Genomic DNA, 22,092 nt, shown 5'->3' on the forward strand with positions numbered 1-22,092 from the left:
CTTCAACTCAATGTCCATGTCCTCTATCTGATATGTTGAACCTCTTAGGCCATGCAACATTCTCCTTGTTATCTGTACACTGTGGCCTTGCTCTCCTTTTATCCAATATTCCTTTTCTCTTTTCATTACCTCTCTGGTCTGGCTTAGTCTCATTTCTATACTTTGATTTCTCATAGAAATGATTTAGCTTTCAAATTTCCTCCTCCAATGATTTAGTCTCATTGAATTCAATCATGTCTTTGAATGCAACCTGTAACCCACTAATGAAGCTTTCAACCTTATCCTTCTCCTATGTGAGGTAAGGCACATACCTTAGTAACTCTAAGAACCTACTAACATACTCATAATCTATCATACAACCCATCTATAGTTCATAAAATTCTTTTGTGTTGTCATCAAAGTACGTTTTTATCAAGTATTTCTTCTTAAATAATTTCTTAAACTCAATCCAAGAAAAATATTCCTCATGAATACACCTGCCATTCTTCACATATTCCCACGAGATATCCACTTTATCTTTGAGACCAAATGTAGCTACTCTAGCTTTCATGTTCTCTGAATAATCGTGCAACCTAAAGAACTTCCTCATGCCAAGAAGCCATGCCTCTGCATCCTATGGTTTATTCATTTCCCCATCAAAAGTATGTGGCTTTGCTTTCTTAAATTCATCCAGGAAATACCCCCTATCACTCCTCCTATAAGGATGATACCAATGACGATCATAGTGCCTATCTGAATCAAAACTAAAATCATACCTGTGTCTATCCCTTCTCCTCTCAGAAGTGTCAAAAAATGTACCGTCTTGGATGGTGTCAAATCTATTTTACCTGTGTCTACTGCGAGACCTGTTGCCATATGCCCCATTACTTTTTTCCTCCTGCTCATGACTGATCCAGGTGGTCCTTGTCACTGCAAATTAGACAAGCTCTGAAGTATGACTGCATTTACCTCTCCTAACGTTTCCTGTGACTGTGTGATTCTTTCATTATCCACCTTATAAATCCTTATCTGTTCCTTTAAACTTCTTAGTGTCGCTCCCAAGTTGAAAGAGTTCCCAACACCATACTGCTCTTCGGATTCATTGGGGGAGTCTCTGTAGTCAAGCATCTTGCTAGCCATTTGATATTTCTTCCTGCAAGGCATAATATGTCAGAGAAACCAAATCACAATAAACCAACATACCTTAGTATAGCTTAGGGAGGATACTTGTCTGCAATATTACCAAACCAGTGTGATACGTGTATAACATAATCATAACAACTTCTAGACATACACGAGTAAATGTATCAACTCATAAAAGTTACTCTAACTAGGATCCAGTCATCAATGCAAGGGAATATCAAAAATGCATGTTATGACATCATGCATGCCAACAAAAATTACTATATTGTACACAATGTCACATGCAACCAACAGTATGCATAAGCAATGCCGAACCAACTACAAATATGCGTAACTGCATGCAGTTGAACATAATTGATTAGTTCTTGTAATCAACCTACAAGACTGATGCATGTAATCAAAATATTAAAAAATGTAACCTAACATACAAGGATGTAAGTAGGTACCATGAAATGAACATGTAAGAAACATATAATCCATACACAGTCCATCACATACTGATTTCAAACACATTTCATGAAATCAATAAAAAATTCTCCATGATAACCATACTACAACCCTAATCTGACATCAATCAATTACAATAAGTATATAAGTGTAAGAGACACACATGCAATTCACATGCATGCATGACCAACACATAGCCCATGTAGTCTGAGGGGTGAACCATGCTCTGATACCACTCTGTAACACCCTCCTCCCACATCTAACCAAGCAACTCACCAGCCAAGGTAAACATGTGATGAGAGGCCACTATAATATGATGGGACCTCCTAAGTCATATTAAGGAAGTGGAACCGACGGAAACACCATACATACATCCAACATCATCAACAAAGCCCTGAGAGGACAAGTCAGCCACTCAGATATCTTGTCCCTGGGTCCCACTGTTGTTTTATGCCTCTTGGGCCGTAGTCACTCTCATGCTATGGGAAAGGGAGTGACCAAAAACCTAAAGTCTCTCCCACATGCCTGCCTGCCTGTAACTATGGACTAAAATTGTCAATATTGTGCTAGAGACTTCGAGATTTGAGCCACTTTTTCAGGCTCATAGCCCAGGTCACTGCCTAGAACTGATTCAAGACCTTGACTAGATCCCTACTAGCCATGACAAGCATTTCGTCAAACATATTGTCGACACTTAATCTATAGGTGTAAGTAACAGAGTTAAGTGTAGGTATGTCATGCTTATTTAAGAATCTATATGAACCATTGATTCCTCATGCCATTTGTTGCATTATCATCTATTATGTCATAAACACATTATCCATTCACATACAAGTAAAAGTATGCTGATAGCCATACATAACTATTGTCATAAAATGTGCATATAACCAACATAATAGGAACAAAAATACAATAAACATGACAACCATCAAATCCATAAATACACCAGTATATTTACACATGGAAATCAAGGAAATGTTTTCTCATTAATGAATGTAATGAACCAACCAAATATACGACTACCACATTCCACCCAACCATAGAATGACTAAGCCAAATCTCTCTTCAGCCATTCACCCCCCTACCATATTCCAAGCATGAATGTGGAATCTCATAGAACACATCTATCAAAACTCATCCAAGGCTTCCAGAGGCCATCTACCTCAACCCATCAAATAGTGATTCCACCTCACGATCGGACATCACCAAAACCATAATTAGATTGGTTTCCATCCAAGTAGGAAAAGAAGTTTTTTAGCTCAGTGAGGATTGCATAGTTTTTAGAGAAAATCCCATAACTATTGTTTGACTAAGTTAGGAGGTCATCTTGTGAGTTATAAATATCAAGTAAGTATGGAAACATAAGAAAAAATTAAAAATATAAGCCTCAATTGAAGCATGAATACCTGGATCAGTGCAAGATAAGCTCTCGTGGATAGGAAGGAAGGCTCTAAAATCAATGCATAGGAAAACATTTGGAGGGTGGTTATATCTGCTACAACAATGATGATATATTGGTAGAAATCTACATCTCTGTATGGATCTTGTCTCATGCAAAACAAGTCTAACTCTTCTGGAAGTATTTTTTAGTTCATTGATTGTCACACCTTCTTTACTTAGATTGAGTTAAAGATATAGTCCCTACTATTCTCTTCATCGGAAGCACAAGTAAAAGAAATTGTCAGAGTTTTAGTTTTCATCTTTATTTTTGCTTCGCTTCTAGAAGGCCTAGACAGTACCCTGGTGGAGTCACTTCAGGAACATAAACATTTCTTTGCTGCCAGCAAGCTTGGACAGTACCCCAATAGAGTTTCTTGCTTCACTTCTCTGCACACGAATTATTTCTCTTCTTTTTCCCTTTATTTCATTTTTCATTGTTTTCATTTTTATTTGTTCAAAGAACTGTGCATAAGCACTTATTTATTTCATGGGGCAAAAGAGGGATATCGACTTATTGAGAGTAGAAGACGTTGTCCCTTAAGAGAAGGATATTTTTATACACCTCTGACATACTTGTTAAGGTTTTCCTCCCCTCCTTAATCTATTGGAATTATTTGACAAGGATTAATCAAAAATAGAAGACCAATTAGAGTAGGCAGTACTAGTTAAAGTGTAGGCATCGTGATTTCAATTGTGACTTTCTCCCAAAGGAACGTATTTTCCATCACAGTATCCTCGACTAAAAGAAATTTAAGATTCACATAAAGAGGTGAATAGATAGAGAACCAACCATCGATAGTAGTACAACTTCCTCTTGGACTTCGCCTTGCTTGTTTGAGAAGTGAAACATAGTGTCATGTGGAAGCTACCCAATGATTAAAAAAAAAATGAAAGAAATGGAGTGAAAACAAATAAATGTAAATAAAATCAAAGGAAACAATAGAGAAAAGAAAAACGACTCCTACTCCTAAACTAAACAGAGCATAATCTAGACTGACGTGAAGTGATACCTCCAATTTAGCCACTACCGCATTGGCTGACCTATGTGGGTGAGGGAATGCATGTCAAGAAAGATATACAAGAAAATCAGTAAACAAGAAAGATAGGACAATGCAAACCAAAACGTTCTAAGTTTGAATATACACATAGAAAAGTAAAAGTGAAAAGTGCATGGAATACATTTTGCGATTATATAATGGTTTCTCGACACACTACGAGTTAAACACATACAAGCACAAAATTTCAAACTACGAAAATGAGTGAAAATAAAAGAAGATAATTTCTAATTTGCGACAGTGCTCTCTAAGTACGACTCCTCCAATGACTAAGTGATAGGATTGTGCAATACACATGGAGGATGTGACAATTGTAAGACAAACTAATTTTCAATAGGTGTGATAGGGTGATGAGGGGCCTCGAAAGATTCAAAACTATTATGATTAGAAGTAGAACTATCCTTGAGACTACGAGAATTTGACATAACCATCATCTTGGGCTTAAGTGCCTTCATAGCTTTGGGAAGTTCCAACTCATCAGAAGGTATATTTTCACAAATCGGTGGCTAGGAAAGATCAACAACATAAAAATAGGAATTGTGATTGAATGAATCAATGAAAAGGTCACGACAGCCAAGATCATAATTTTCAAGATTAGATGGTTAGATGACCATTAGACAAGAATTAGCTTTTTCATGCCCTTATAACATCACAAATGGAATTTAGTATGAATTGTGATCCAAATTGGATCTTAAAATACTCTCTAAGTTTTCATGAACTCTTTAAAAATCATGTCAAAGTTTCAAAGTATTATAAAGATCAAGCTTATTGAAGATATCCTCATAACAGTTGCAATATTTTATTAGCGTGGAGCAACAAGGACCCTCGGTCAAGCATGCAGACCGTTGGCCCATGGTAACACGTGTTGTCGTGAATTAGCAAAACTGTAGGCCATTTCAAGGAACAGGGGTAGTTTCTGATATGCGATTAGGGACAAATCGCTAATCGCATATCGCAGGGAAAACCCATCAAAGAAGGAAGGGTCGTAAGCTCCCAGACCTGAAAAATCATAAAATCTAACGGATATCATTCCAATTCCATCCGAAGCAGGGTCCCACAAAAACCGGCAGCATATCGGAAGGGCTTCGAGTAGTAAGCGGTTTTAACTGATTCTTGCTCGATGCCACACAATGGGTGCCATGCGTCTGGCGGAAGAGAGAGAAAACCGCTCACATCGGACAGGTAAACATCATGTTACTTATCTACCCGATATGGATGATGATTGTAGGATTTGGAGGCTCTAGATCAATGACAGAGACACGTTCTGATGTATTACTAGATTTGACGAGGTCAACAGGCAGAGTTGTATAGGATTTGAAGTCCGATGCGGGTGATGTGTTGGAAAAAGGTCATGTTTCGCAAGCATTCTTGGAGTTAATAGAATAAACGGTTGCTTCAAAAACGTCTAAGAGAACTGACACTCAGTTCGTTATGAAATAGGTGGCCACCTCCCTATGAGGCGTTAGACAGTGATGATTATGCAGAACAGAGGGATTCAAATGGACAGAGGCAGGGGAACTGGAAAGCCGGGAAGAAGAAATGAATAGTCAGAAAGCAGATTAGCTTTAAAGCCATGAACTGAAAAAGAGAGAAGAAGGCAAGTTAAGAAAGCTAAGAGCAGAGAGAAGAAGCCAAGATGACCTACAGAAATAAAGGCAGCATCAAGCCAGAGTCAATACAGAGACAGAGAGAGTCAGAGAATTTGTGTTCTCTAGAGAAGGCTTGAGAGGTTCAAGTGAAATCCTCTGTATATTCCTGTCATGTATGAGTCTCAGATTGGGCTCATACTACTGTGACCAATAGAGGTCGAGTTTCAGTAAGGAGAGTCTGTGTACTACAGAGACTTGGGGGATCCAAGTACATTCCTACTGATCTGTATCTATTATGTGAGACTCAAATTAAGTTCACTGTTGTAAAAAATCTACTTTGAAAACATAATAGAGAGGCCACCACTAAAACATGGTTTAGGAGACGTAACCCCGAAGTGTTGGGTGAACTCCTTATTAAACTTGTTGTGTTTATATGTTTTGCTGTCATGTTTTCTTTAACTGCTTCAGTGCCTGTGTATTTCGAAATCTTATCGATCTGTTACATAAAATAACATAGGCACATCTATGCACAGGAGTCTGTAATACCTTATTAATTGTCTTGGATCAATTTTACATCAAGTGGTATCAGAGCTCTAGGTTGCTAAGGTTAGACAAGCTTGTGCTGGATTATTTTTTGTTGAATGATAACTAGATCAAAGCTCAAATTAGGAGAAGGAGAGTTGGTTGAAGCTAACCCAGAAATTGGAAGAGTCTATCCTAAGAGGAAAATGTCAGAAGAAAGTCCCTTGGAATCAGACTCCTAGTTCATGGACAGTTTCATGACCATGAGAGCCATGGTAGAAGAAATGTATAGAGAATTTAAGAGAGGTAGAGGTGGAGAGTCATCAACCTCCAAACAAGATAAAGGAGTAGAACCTCTTCTAGTTGCCCACCCAAAAGGCAATGGAAATGAAGAGAAGCCCTCTCCACCATCTCTCCCGTAATCACCTTCATCCTCATCTTCTTCACATAAAGAAATCTTGGAAACAAAAACAAGAAACCTTCTTTGATTAAATTAGATGTGAAGTTTGATTTTCCAGTTTGTGACGGAGAATTGAATGCAGAAAATCTAGATAACTGGATTAGCCAGATTGATGTATATTGCAGAGTGCAGAACATCGATTCAGAAAGGAGAAAGATTCAGCTGGCTAGCCTACGCCTTGGAGGCACTGCCCTGGTATGGTAGTAAGGCAAGGAAAAAGCTGATTTGAAGAAGTATGGTAAAATTCTTTCTACCTGGAATGAATTTGTTTCTGCAATTAAAAAAAAATTCTATCCACTAGCTTATATGCAGCAAGCTATGATGAGTTGGCAAACTCTTTGCGAATTGAAAGGGAAAAGTGTACAAAGCTACACCAAGTAATTTATAAAAAGAGCTTTGATTCTAGGAATTTCTTTAGACTTACCTGAAACTTTGCTGAAGTATATAGGTGGTCTACATAGTTATTTGACACATACCATTCTCATGTTTAATCCCACTAGCATAGATAAGGTATTTGTTTAGGCTACAAATCTAGAGGCTAGAGGCAAGAATGTGAACCTAGAAGTTGGGGGATCATCAAAACCCATTGCAAGCAAGAGCAAGGAAAGGAGAAAGTAGAAATGGAAAGAGAGGAAGACAAATGTTGTACAAAAGACCAAACCTTCATGCACTCATTGCATGAAGGGTGGGCATGATGATGAACACTGCTGGATTCTGATTCAGAGCTAAAACCCAAGAAGTACGATGGCAAGAAGAGGAAGACTATTGCAACTATTTAGAAGGATTTGGGGTCAGACTCAGGGGATGAAACAACAATCGCAGCCACAGGTATAAAAGGTAAAAAATCTGAAGCATCTACAAGTAATTTTGCATAATCTACTGATAATGAAGAAAATGAGAGGAAAAGACATGAGCTTTTTCATATTCGGGTTATTTCCAAGCATCAAAAGATTGATACTTTGTTTGATAGTGGCTCACAAGTAAACTTAATTTCTGAAGCAATTGTAAAGAAACTGGGATTACTAACCACACCTCACAAAAAGCCATATCCATTAGGCTGGTTATGTGATAAAACAAAGCTACAAATGACTAGACAATGTAAACTTAGGTTTTCTTTTGGGTCATCATTTGTAGATGAGGTTGAGTTAGATAATGTTCCCTTGGATATATGTGGAATTGTTTTAGGAAGTCCTTACTTCTATGATAGAAAAGCCATTTTCTGTAGAGCTAAAAACGAGTATCAACTCGTTAATGATGGAATTGAATATATTGTAAGAGCTCATAAACTCAAGAATAATTATACTCTCATAAACTCAGGGCAGATGAAAAGAATTGTAAATTTATGCAAACAATTTTCATTGATGGTTGTAAAGGAAAATAAACCTGATAAAACTAATGTATTTGAAGGTTGTAATGCCAAATAGCAAGCTGATTTAGAAAAAGTTGTTTCAGAATATTATATACTACTTCAGGAACCTAAAGGTCTGCCACCCAAAAAGGAAATAGTACATGATATTAATTTGCAGCAAGATGCTCCATTGCCTAACATCATAATGTACAGGTTGTCTACTTTAGAGAATGCAGAAATCAAGAAGTAAGTACAGGAGCTGCTCGAGAAAGGGTTCATAAGACCTAGCACATCACCTCGTGGGTCTCCAATTGTTTTGGTGAGAAAGAAAGATGGCTCATGGAGAATGTACATTGATTACCGAGCACTGAATAAGATAACGATAAAAAATCATTATCCCCTTCCTCGCATAGATGATCTATTAGATCATTTGAAAGAAGTGGTTTACTTTTCCAAGTTGGACTTGCATAGTGGCTACCATCAGGTCAGAGTTGTAGAGCAAGATGCATGGAAGACTGCTTTCAACACAAAGCAGGGATTGTATGAGTGGTTGGTTATGTCTTTTGGCTTAACTAATGCTCATGCTACTTTCATGAGAGTAATGAATGATGTAGTCGGGCCTTTTGTTGATGATTTTGTCATTCTATATTTAGATGACATTCTTATATTTAGTAAAACATGGGAAGAACATTTGAAGCATGTAAAGCAGACTCTAGATGTTTTGAAAATATAAAATCTTTATGTTAAGCTATCAAAATGTGAATTTGGCAAAACATAATTGAATAATTTGGGTCATATTGTAGGGCATGGTGAATTGAAGATAGATCCCTCTAAAGTTGCAGTCATTATAAACCGGCCTAAACCCAAATATGCTACAGAAGATAGAAGCTTCCTAGGAGCATCACAATATTGGAGAAAGTTTATTTCTAACTTTTCCTTGATTGCAGCTCCCTTACATGCTCTAAAAGGATTGAACAAGGTGTTTAAGTGGGGAGGCAAACAACAAAAATCATTCGACACCTTAAAAGAAAAGATTAGTACAACACCAGTACTAACACTGTCTGATCTTCAAAGACCCTTTGAGATTGAAATGAATGCCAGTGACTATGCCATGAGAACAGTGTTGATGCAACACGATAAACCCATATGTTATCATTTTGAGACATTTAATTCTGCAGTAGTTAATTATCCCACATATGATAAAGAATTGTATGCATTAGTACAGAGTGTGAAAAAGTGGAAACATTATCTAATGGGCAAAGAGATATTTATACATATTGATCATCAACCACTCCAATATTTACACTCACAAACTAGGTTGCAGCAATCAAGACACTATAGGTGGATGGGTTTTCTACAACAGTTTCATCTTGTCATCAAATATAAAAAGGGCATACACAATAAAGTTGCAGATATGTTGTCCAGACCAATCATAAATGCATCTAATATACTTAAGCATAATTTAGTATTGCATGAGAGCTACATTGAACAATATGCTCAAAATATAGATTTTAAAGATGTATATGCAACTTTAAGTCGTGGCAAACAAGTAGAAGAATTGGATTATCATGTTAAGGACCAACTCTTATATCATTTAGGAAAGTTATGCATTCCTCAAACCGAAAGATTAAAGATGATTCGAGATGCACACACTTCTCTAATATCAGGTCACTTTGGTGTAAGTAAAAGAGTTGCACAACTGCAAAGAATTTTTTATTGGCCCAAAATGAATGAGACAGTTTCTAGATGTATAAGGGGGTGTACCATATGTGCTAAAAGCATGCCTAGCAATAGAAAACTAGGCCTGTACACTCCACTACCAGTTCCTTCTCATCCTTGGGAAAGTATTTCCATGGACTTTGTTGGGGGACTGCCTAAATCTAAAAAAGGTCATGACTATTTATATGTTATTGTGGATAGGTTCAGCAAAATGTGTATTTTAATACCTTGTAACAAACAGATTACATCTGAACAATCAAAAAAATTATTCTTTCAGCATGTATGGGTTCATTTTGGATTATACACTTCCATTGTATTTGATCGAGATTCCCGATTTGTTGGGAAGTTTTGATCAAGTTTGTGGGAATTGATGGACACCAAACTGAAGAAGAGCATGGCCTTTCATCCACAAACATATGGCCAAACATAAGTGGTTAACAGGACAATGATCAAATTGCTCAGAGGCTATTATAGTAAGCACCCTAAGGTTTGGGATGAACAATTGTGTTATGTGTAGCATGCTTACAACTGGGCTAAACATTCTTCTACACAGAGATCTCCTTTTGAGACCTATTTTGGTTTCATACCAAGGTCTCCCTTGGATTTTGTCTTTGGTAAAGACATAGCAGTTGATGGACACAGTGATGTGGACAAGGCAACCAAGTTCATTGAACAAATCCAAGAGATTCACCAGGCAATATAGAAACAACTGGAATAGGGCCAAGCCAAGTACAAGGCAAGGCATGATAAGCATCGGGCGAGCATAGTTTCCAAGTCGGTGATCAAGTTTGGCGGTATATCAGCAAAGACAGAATGCAAGGTGAAGGTAAGAAGCTGAAGCCTATAAGGTATGGACCTTTCAAGATAATTGAGAAAATCGGTGAGAATGCTTTTCACCTTGATTTGTCAGCTTACATGCACATCTATTAAATAGTTGATGTAGAAAGCTTGAGACTATTTGAACCTTCATTAATTGAAGATCCCGAAGAGTAGAGTCAATTGCCTTCTATTGATGATCTGTTGCCTAAATATCTCAATTCATTATAGGGAGATACAGTTCTAGACAGGAAGGTGAGAACTACGCCTAGAGGGGATGTTGAGTACCTCACGATTGGACTCAAAGGTTCAAAAACCAAGCAGTGCAAGATGGATAGAAATTGGGCAAGCGAGGAATCTATATCCTCACTTGATTAATGCTTAAAAACCAAATTTTGGTGATCCAAAAGCTTTTTTTCAGTGGAAAGGCCATGATCCAAATTGGATCCTAGAACACTCTCTAAGTTTTCATGAACTCTTTAAAAATCATGCCAAAGTTTCAAAGTCTTATAAATATTAATGTTATCGGAGATATCCTCATAACAATTGCAATTTGTGATCAGCGTGGAGCAACAAGGACCCTTGGTCAAGCATGCAGGCCGTCGGCCCATGGTAATGCGCATTGTCACGAATTAGCAAAACCAAAGGCCATTTCAAGGAATGGGGGTAGTTTCTGATATGCGATTAGTGACAAGTTGCTAACCGCGTATCGCAGGGCAAACCCCTCAAATAAGCAAGGGTGGTAAGCCACTAGACCCAAAAAATCATAAAATATAACAGATATCATTCTGATTCTATCAGAAGCAGGGTCCCACAGAAACCAACAGAATATTAGAAGGGCTTCGAGCGATAAGCAGTTTCAATCGAGTCATGCCCAATGCAACACAATGGGTGCCACACGTTCGGTGGAAGAAAGAGAAAACTGTTAGCATCGAATGGGTAAACGTCATGTTACTTATTTGCCTGATATGGACGATGACCTTAGGGTTTCGAGGCTCCAAATAAACTACGAAGACGTGTTCCGATGGATGACCGGATTTGAAGGGGTCAACAGGCAGAGTTGTATAAGATTTGAAGTTCAACGCAGAACAAGGGGATTCAAACGGACAGAGGCAGGGGAACACGCAAGCCGAGAAGCAGAAACAAATAGTTAGAAAGCAGATTGGATTTAAAGCCACGAACTGACAGAGAGAGAAGCAGCCAAGTTAAGAAAGCTAAGAGTAGAGAGAAGAAGCTGAGCTAACCTATAGAAACAAAGGCAACATCAAGCCAGAGTCAAGATAGAGACAGAGAGAGTCAGAGAGTCTGTGTGCTCCAGAGAAGGCTTTAGAGGTTCAACTCCTCTGTATATGCCTGTCATGTATGAGTATCAGATTGAGCTCATACTACTGTGACCAATAGAGGTCGAGTTTCAGTAAGGAGAGTTTGTGTACTCTAGAGACTTGGGGGATCTAAGTACAGTCCTACTGATTTGTATCTGTTGTGTGAGACTCAAATTAAGCTCATTGTTGTAAAAACTCTTCTGTGAAAACATAATAGGGAGGCCACCACTAAAGGATGGACCAAGAGATGTAGCCCCGGAGTGTTAGGTGAACTCCTTATTAAACTTGTTGTGTTTATATGTTTTCCTGTTATGTTTTCTTTAACTGCTTCAGTGCTTGTGTATTTCGCAATCTTATCGATCCATTGCATAAAATAACATCGACACATCCATGCACAGGAGTCTATAATACCTTATTAATTGTCTTGGATCAATTTAAGATCAAATTGATCTCTAATGTGCAATTTGAAGCCTATTTAGATTGGCAAAATGATAATTAAAATGCATAATAAATCCATGAACATAGAGTTCTTTTTTCCAAATGGTGGAGGGTGGGGGGGGAGTGTTAAAGTGTAGATCTATATTAAATAAAATATATTTATAGGAATAGATTATATACCTTGATATATGTCACAATACTCCTAGTTTTAGGATCTAGACCCCTTGTCCTTAGCCCCAATATCTTCTTGTTGAGCAAGTAGGACCTACCATTGTATCATGGTAAGGAAGCAATTCTAGCTCTTACCTAGAATCTAATTACACCAATGTTGATGCTCAAGACACAACAATATATAGCAAACTCTAAGGAAATTTTTTTTTCCTTCCATTCACTTGTATAAAGATGTTTTCATCTTGTGCTTCCTTTCAAGTTCCATGCTTAATAGTGAGCTTTTGGCAATGCATTATGATTTTTTGCTTAATTATGTAATTTTATCCCAATAACATCTCATAAAAAACTTGCAAAGTGTATCTTTGAAAATACAAACATACCACATACTCGTCATGTATCCAATCAACCATTATGTTACAAGGAGAGGCCATATCCTTGTGGGTGCCTTCATTTTCGTCAAATGATGCCCAATATGTTAGTGGGAAGCACCACTTCCTTGTGGATTCAACCATTATGTTAGTAAGAGAAAATCTCACTCCATTATGGATTCACCCATTTTATTGACAATAAACATCATGCCATATTATAGCTAGAACAAACACATAATTCCTTGTCAATCCCCACTATTTATGAGCACCATTGTAGATGCCCTCTAATAAGGTGTGACTTTCCCTTATATATACTCCCATTTATATAAACATAAAAATCATGGTATATTGGAGAAAAAGGCCCTACTAATTTGTGGAGACTCTAATTTACACAAAAATATAATATATTAAAAATAGAAAATAGAACAAGCGCATATTCTCATCATAATATAAGATAATATGAAAAATTACTTTAAAAATCTATTATATATATATATATATATATATATATATATATATAATTTAAAAATAGCACCATATAGTTTACTTCTCTATTATTATTATTCTAATTTTAAATTTTATTTTTATGGGCATAATCAAATGAAATTAAAATAAATATCATGAACACGCGACGGAACCTGCCGACGGGACATTCACATGCCGGGCCCACATAACCCAGCCTTAACGATATTATAAATACAAAGTTGCAATCACTCGTTTACCACAAACAGATTCTCAACCTTCTCTAGAGTGGAGCGCGTACTCTGCTATCATACCTTCTGATAACCAAGTATTCTCTCCCTAAGAAAACAGTTAGCTTTGGTTTCGAAATGACGAGGAGCAGTGGAAGTATCATAAACGTGCAGGAAGGATGGGCTATTGTCAACAGGGCCGTGAAAGACAAGAGGTTTGATCTGGAAGAAGGTTGGGCTTTTATTTACAAAGCTATCCTACAGCTGAGTAGCCGGTTGGAAGAAGATGTCAACTTTGAGGTGCCTGTGGACGACAAAATGGCTATTTACACTGTCGTCTACTATATTCGCGAGAAACCGGAACTCTATAATAGATACAGGGATTCCATTAAAGAGTACATAACCTTAACGGTTTCACCGGCTTTGAGGGAACAGACTGATGACCAATTGTTGCCGAGAGAACTTATCAAACGCTGGAAAATTTTCAAGGCCATGCTCCGTTCCATGTTCGCTTTCTTCCAACATTTGGATGTCCGGTATCCCTCCGTTCTTTCAGTCAGAGAAGTTGGAATCGAGTACTTCCGAGACCTTGTTTTTCGGGAAATCCGAATTAATGTGAAGAATGCGGCGATTGTTCTTATTGATGAAGAGCGCGAAGGAGAGCCAAGAGATGAGACCCTTTTGAAAGATGTTGTCGCCATTTTTCTGGAGGTTGACATGGATTTCTATACAAATGATTTTGAAGTGGCCATGTTGGAACATACTGCAGATTTCTACTCTCGGAAGGCTTCTTCATGGATTTTAGTGTTGTACGAATAAGGGAAATAATGAAGAAAAAACAAAGAAACTCAATAGAATAACCACCAAGACAAGAAACTGAATTGGATTGGAATTTGTTATTCAACAATGATTCTCCGCTCATTACATTTCATGGGAATTTGTTAGTTTTATATCATCGACCGTCGTTACATAGCTAATATTTGGTATAAAACTGTCTAGTTACATTTTACCCAAAGTTACTAATTCGTTGTCAAACTAACAAACTCCACCTTGACAACAATTTTCCTAATCTCTTGCCCATGCCCATTCATCATCTTTTCTGCAAGCTAAGAAAAGCTAAACACCACCGAAACTTCTCTATTGTAACTGGTTTTGTGAACATGTCTGCACAATTCTCTCGCGTATGGACCTTTTGAAGAGCTACTTTTCCGCCATCGATCACGTCTCAGAAAATGATACCTTACATCAATGTGCTTGGTTCTGCTGTGATAACGAGGATTTGTAGCCAAGTGAATAGCGCTTTGACTGTCACAAAGTACATTCACTTTCTCTTGCGTCCTTCCAATCTCATTGAGCAGACCCTTTAACCAGATTGCTTCTTTACTCGCATCTGAAGCAGCTATATATTTAGCTTCGGTAGTGGACAACGCAACTGTTTCTTGAAGCCTTGACATCCAACTAATTGCTCCACTTGTAAGAGTAAAGGCATAACCTGTAGTAGATCTTCTTTTGTCCAAATCACCTGCTACATATCCACAGACTGATCCTTCACTACCATTAAAGACGATGCAATGGTCACTTGTGCCTCTTAGATATCGAAGCACCCATTTCACTGCTTGCCAATGTTATTTACCTAGATTTGCCATGAACCTGCGGACAACTCCAACTGCATGTGAAATGTTAGGTCTTGTAGATACCATCGTATACATTAAGTTGCCTACAACGTTTGCATATGGTACATGAGACATATACTGCTTTTCTTCATCAGCTTTAGGACTCAAAACCGAAGAAAGCTTAAAATGGGAAGCTAGTGGAACATTAACAGGTTTCACATTATTCATAGAGAAATTTTCAAGTACCTTCTCCACATACTTCTGCTGTGGTAACGAAAGCTTACCATTTTTCCTGTCTCTGTGTATCTCCATGCCCAAGATATGTTTTGTTGCTCCAAGATCCTTCATATCAAATGTCCTAGAGAGTTGAGGCTTTAACCTCTTGATCTCTTCCATGCTTTTTCTTGCAATAAGCATATCATCAACATACAAAGATAAGATAATGAATATGCCATTGAAACATTTGAAGTACAGACAATGATCATATTCACTTCTTATAAATTTTTGGCTCACCATGAAGGAATCAAACTTCTTGTACCATTGTCTGGGAGACTGCCTCAGACCATACAATGATTTCCTGAGCTTGCAAACTAATCTTCTACTGTGACCTCGTACAAAACCTTCTGGTTGTTCCATATGTATCTCTTCGTTCAAATCACCATGTAGAAAAGTTGTTTTAACATCTAACTGTTCTAACTCAAGATTAAGCAATGCAGTTAGCGCCAACACAGTATGTATAGAAACAAGTTTTACAACTGGAGAAAAAATCTCATGAAAGTCTATACCTTCAACCTGAGAATACCCTTTTGCTACCAGTCGCTCCTTATACCTTTCGATAATTCCATCAACTTTCCGTTTTAGCTTGAAGACCCATTTACATCCAACAAAACTTCTCCCTTTAGGAACCTCTACAAGATCCCAGGTATTGTTCTTGGCTAAGGAGTCCATTTCTTCTTCCATAGCTATTTTCCATTTCTCGCTATCTGTATCATCTACTGCTTCCTGATAACAAGAGGGTTCCCCATCTTCAGTAATCAAAGCAAAAGATGAAGCAGAATCTTCATACCTTTTGGGAGTTTTCCTTTCCCTTGTAGACCTTCTTAGAGTGACTAGTTGCTGAACTGGTTCAGAAACTTGCACTGGTTCAGAAGCTTCAACGGCTTCCTTTGTGTCTAACACCTTTTTCTCCAGAAGTCTCTCCTTCCTTTCGACTGTTACGGAAAGGTCTAGCCTCCAACTGAACTTGTTGATTCAACGATACCTGTTCCTGTTCAATTCTTTCAACATTTGATTTTAACAGAGAGGATTCATCAAATGTTACATCTCTACTAATGACTATCTTCCGCAATGTAAAATCCCACAACCTATATCCTTTCACTGCATAGTCATACCCAACAAAGACATAACATTTCGACTTTGGATCTAATTTTGAACGCTGATTTTTCGGAATAAGAGAATAAGCATCATAGCCAAATATCCTCAAATGTGAATAGTCACAAGACTGACCTGTCCAAACTTCTTCAGGAATTTTACAATCAATTGCTACTGAAGGTGATCTGTTAACTAAATAACAAGCAGTAGATACTGCTTCTACCCACAAATCCTTTTGCAAGTTAGCATTGTTGATCATGCTTCTGGCTCTTTCCATAAGAGTCCGATTCATACGCTCAGCATCACCATTTTGTTGACGAGTATAAACAACAGTTTTGTGTCTAACAATTCCCTCATCCCTACAGTATTGTTCAAATTCAACTGAAGTGAACTCACCACCATTGTCAGTTCTTAGACATTTAATAGATTTGCCTATTCTTCTCTCTACCATTACTTTAAATTGTTTAAATACATTTAATACATCAGCTTTCCTTTTTAGCATATAGACCCAAACTTTACGGGAGTAATCATCAATGAACGTTAAAAAATACAATGCACCTCCATATGACACAATAGGGGATGGCCCCCACAGATCAGAATGAATATAGTCTAAAACATCTTTACTATTATGATTTCCAACTTTAAATCTCTGTTTACACTATTTTGCATACACACAATGTTTACAGAAATCTAACTTCAAGGATTTCAGACCGGGAAGAGATTTACGTTTCATCAGTATATGAAGACCTTTCTCGCTCATATGACCCACTCATTGATGCCACATACGAGTACCTACTTCTTCCTTTTCTGACGCAACTGCTGCTTCACTGACCTGAGTAATTCCTTTTAACCTGTAAAGATTTCCGACCTTTTCTACCTTCATAACCATAAGGGCTCTTTTAAAGACTTTCAAGACCCCATCCTGACCTATAAACTTATAACCATCTGAATCCAACACTCCCAAAGAAATCAAATTTTTCTTCAAATCAGGTACATGTCTAACACTATTTAATGTCCTAACTATCTTATCATACATCTTAATCCTGATATCTCCCATCCCAACAGTCTGACATGACACATTGTTACCCATAAACACAGAACTACCGTTTACATTTTTATATGAAGTAAACCAATTTCTATGTGGGCACATGTGATGCAAAGCACCAGAGTCTAACAGCCAGCTATCTAAACCCTGAGAGACATTACATTCAGGTGAAGTTTCATCTATCATACATAATTCTTCAGGAGATAAAACTTCATCTATCATACCTGAATCGACCTGATTCGCTTCGTTCTTCGGGTTTTCGGATTCCTTTCGTTTCCAACAGTCCTTCTTCAAGTGTCCAATTTTACCGCAGTTCCAACATTTTTCCTTACACTTCTTTCCCTTCGATTTCGATTTGGAAGACCCCCTTGATTTTTCTCCTCTTTCCTTTGAGCATCCTCTAGCGACCATGGCTTCTGCTAGAGCTGTTTCAGTGCTGGATTTCCTTCGTACTTCTTAAGACAAGAGAGCTCCCATGACTGATTCAAACTTCAAAGAATCAACAGAGCTGAAGCTGATTGAAGTTACGAAGTGATCCCATGATTTAGGCAGAGAACACAACAAGGTTATGGCTTTATCTTCTTCATGTATTTTGACTTCCATATATGTTAATTGACATATTAGTGTATTAAAAACATTCAAATGTTTTGCAACGTTTGAACCTTCTTTCATTCGAAGACTGTATAACTATTTTTCAAATAAATTCTGTTGGTTTATGACTTTGTCATATAGAGTTTTTCAAGTTTTTCCCACAATCCTGATGCCGTAGTCTCTTCAACAATATTGAAGAGAACTTCATCCACTAGGCATAACCGGATGGTACTGAGAGCTCGGGCATCCAAGTCCTCCCAGTCTGAAGTAGTCATGGTTGCAGGTTTCTTAGTTGCCCCATCCAATGCCTTGTGCAACCCTTGTTGCACAAGAAAATCCGTAACCTTCAGTTTCCAAAGAGAAAAATTGCTCTTTCCGGTGAATTTCTCCACCTTGAATTTTGCATTCAACATCTTGGCCATTTTCTAAGACTTTCAATCTTCAGTCTAGGGTTTTAAAAAAATATTTCTATTCTCTTCTTCTAAAAAAAAAAAAATTCCAATGCCAACAAAGGATTTCCAAGTTTTAACTCTCCCTACTTCAAAAAAAAAATTGCTGAATATTTGTCAGGGAAAACATTTGTTTTTTTTCTCCAATTCAAAGAAAACCCTTCTCATTTCCTTTAAAAAAAAAACTGTTTTCTTTTTCCTCACTTTCTCACATTCACCACTTTATGCAAAAATATTTCTGAAACAAATTTAAAAAAAAAATAAATACCCAGATCCAGCACGCAGATCCTGCTGGCAACAACTGGCAGCGAACACGACGAGGTTCTGGCAGCGACTGCAGACCACCCTTCCTTCACGCAGGTGTTCTAGACTTCACGCAACACGCAAGCAGACTACCCTTCCTTCCTTCACGCAGAGGGTTTGGCAACGGATTCTTTCCCTGCAAGTTTCACGCAGGCAGTTCGGCTGTTCACACAGCACGCAAGCAGACCACCCTTCCTTCCTTCACACAGAGGGTTTGGCAACGGATTCTTTCCCTGCAATTTTCATGCAGGCTCCGTGCCTTTTGAAATCACACAAGCTCTTCCGCAAATCCTCTGCAACTTTATGCAGGTCAACAAGCAGATAACGAAGGCTCTCATGCAGCTCTTCACGGATCAAAGAATCGCTGATACAACTTCAAAAAACCTCACGCAGGTCTTAGTCTCATGCTCAGGTTTTTGGATTCACGCACAGCTTGCAGGTCTCAGCCTCACGCGCCTTACACCAATCGCTGATACAGACAGCCTTTCACGCCTCGCTGGTCTTCACACAGCAAAGAAAAAATCTTGGACTCACGCCTTCAATGCACAGCCGCTTTCTTTCACGCCCAGGCTCACCGCCCTTGGAGCTCTGATACCACTTGTTGTACGAATAACAGAAATAATGAAGAAAAACAAAGAAACTCAACAGAATAACCAAGACAAGAAACTGAATTGGATTGGAATTTGTTATTCAACAATGATTCTCCGCTCATTACATTTCATGGGCATTTGTTAGTTTTATATCATCGACCGTCGTTACATAACTAATATTTCGGTATAAAACTGTCTAGTTACATTTTACCCAAAGTTACTAATTCATTGTCAAACTAACATTTAGGAAATTCCAGCTATACGGACTATATGTCAAGGGTGGATGAATCTTCATACTCGAGAAGGAAATAGTTGCCAGATATTTGCATAGGAGCATGAACATATCTTCTTGAGGATGAACATTCAGGATGCCCTTCCTTGCTAAGGGAACATAGATATAAAGATATTTTGATGATGGGGAGGCTATTTGATAGTGTACCTAATGGATGGGAATCAATTGCAAATATTTTTAAGCAGCATGTTATTAGTGAAGTAACATCACCTGTTAAACAAGCTGAAGATGCTGTGCTAAAGCAGAATGCAGGCAGAAGGGATAAAAGTTTATTGTTGCGGGAAGTGTTTGCGTTTGTGAGGAAGGTTATAGAATTACGGGACCAGTATACGAAATATGATGTTGATGTCTTTCAGGAGAATAATATTTTTTCCAGGGTTTTGAAACAAGTATTTGAGGTGTTCTGTAATAAAGGAATTGCAGGAAGTAGCAGTGCTGAATGGCTGGCTACACTTTGTGATACTGTACTTGAAGAGGATAGCAGCAATGAAACGTTGAGCAGAGACGATATAATTGAAAATGTGGTGGAATTTGTAGAGTATATCTGGGATAAAGATCGGTTTGTTGAATCCTACGGAGAAAAACTAACTCGTAGAATTCTGCTCGGCAAACGTGCAAATATTGGTTATGTGCAGATCATATTGTCAAAGCTGAAGCAGAAATTTGGTGATCAATTAACGTCACAGATTGCTGGTATGTTAACGGATTGGACAGGATCCCAGGAGAGACAAAGTAAATTCGAAACATATCTTAAAAATAATAGAAATATACATCTTGGAATAGAGTTTACAGCTACAGTGCTGACAACTAGATTTTGGCCAACATACAAGTGCCCTCAGATTAATTTACCTCCAGAGATGGTTAGATGTGTTGAAGTATTTAAAGACTATTATTCTGCAGAAGCCCAACATCAAAAGCTTAAATGGATATATTCCTTGGGATCCTGTACTATAATTGGTATGTATGTTAGAAGATCAATAAAATTGATAGCAACAACTTGCCAAACAGCGATATTATTGTTGTTCAATGCCGCTGAAACGTTGAGTTATTCCAACATCAAAAACCAGTTGAATTTGGCAAAGGAAGAAATTGATGCACTTCTATATTCACTGGCCTATGACAAGTATAAAATGCTTCTCAAGATTCCAGATACAACCACAGTAACTGCATCAAATGACTTCAAAATCAATTTTAATTTTACAGATAAAAAAGGGAAGATAAAACTTCCAATGCCACTGCTGAGCGAGAAGAAAAAATTATCGGAGGAGGATATTCACAAGGACAGACGTTTTCTTATTGATGCATCAATAGTACGCATTATGAAGGCAGAAAGGGCTTTACAATACAAAATACTTGTGATTGAATGTGCTCAGGAACTTGAACGGCTATTCAAGGTAGATTTCAGGGAAATTAAAAGGCAGATTGAAGATTTGATTGAAAGGGAGTTCTTGGAACGAGACAGAAAAGAGGTGGATTTGTTAAGATATATACCTTGAAGAAGGTTATGAGAAGTGGTATCAATGTCCATTCTTGGGTTGAGAGAAAGTTTTTTGTTCCATTTTATTTTTCATATTTTATTTTGGAGGATCTGTACAAGGAAATTCAAAATTGTTGTAAATAGGTATTTGGGAAGTTTCATGGAAGTTATAATAATTTGAGAATATAAATTTTGTGGAAAATTTGTGGTATCATATTTATTATTCTATGTAGTGTATTGTACTAAGAATAGTGTCATTAGAGATATTGTGGTATTTTATATGTTTTGTTATAATAGCTATTTCTAGAACTATTGTAGAAGTTATATACACTTCAATTTCAGCCCACAATCATTATTATATTTTTTGTGGACATTTTTCTCTATAATAAATGCTATTTTAATGTCATAACCTCAAAACTATAGTTAAGCAAGGGACTTCTATTAAACATAATATTCTCAAGTTTCTATTTTGAAATCCTAGATTTCCTACTTATAGTGGAAGATAACATTCAACATGGATATATTATCTTAGTTCATTGAAGTGTACATAGGTTTATATTCAACTTATGTGGAAGAATCCTACCCTATAAGATTTTAAGTATGAAGAAAATCTTAGAATAAATGTTGGACATGTATGTAATGGATCAACAAAGAATATGGAAATAGTTTTTACCAATGGTGGAATTTGTATACAGCAAAAACTACCATAGTCCATGTGGCCACCTACTTACATCGAAGACCTATATTAATAATGGGTCCCATTTCCTTCTCCATAGAAAATCAGGGTGTAGGTCCATTATTTTTCATTTATGTGACCATGGTCCTTAGCAAAATCATGTATATGTCATACAC

At 37.4% G+C, this 22,092-nt stretch overlaps 1 protein-coding gene and 1 pseudogene across 1 annotated transcript; both read left to right on the forward strand.

The window, feature by feature from the left end:
• The first annotated feature begins 13,647 nt into the window (after window positions 1-13,647).
• Window positions 13,648-14,328, forward strand: LOC149221584 (cullin-1-like). The gene has a single exon (XM_089387421.1). The coding sequence runs from the start codon at window positions 13,648-13,650 to the stop codon at window positions 14,326-14,328; it is 681 nt and encodes a 226-aa protein (XP_089243547.1).
• A 5,557-nt stretch (window positions 14,329-19,885) lies between these two features.
• On the forward strand, window positions 19,886-21,259 carry LOC149221585 (cullin-1 pseudogene; annotated as a pseudogene).
• The last annotated feature ends 833 nt before the right edge of the window (window positions 21,260-22,092 follow it).

This window comes from Pinus tabuliformis, chromosome Q, assembly GCF_031772625.1.
Source record: "Pinus tabuliformis cultivar Carrire ecotype Pingquan chromosome Q, CPIR1, whole genome shotgun sequence".
Classification (NCBI taxonomy): Eukaryota; Viridiplantae; Streptophyta; class Pinopsida; order Pinales; family Pinaceae; genus Pinus; species Pinus tabuliformis.

Coding starts and splice junctions, on each gene's coding strand:
- LOC149221584 (XM_089387421.1), top strand. CDS start 13,648: ATGACGAGGAGCAGTGGAAGTATCATAAACGTGCAGGAAGGATGGGCT.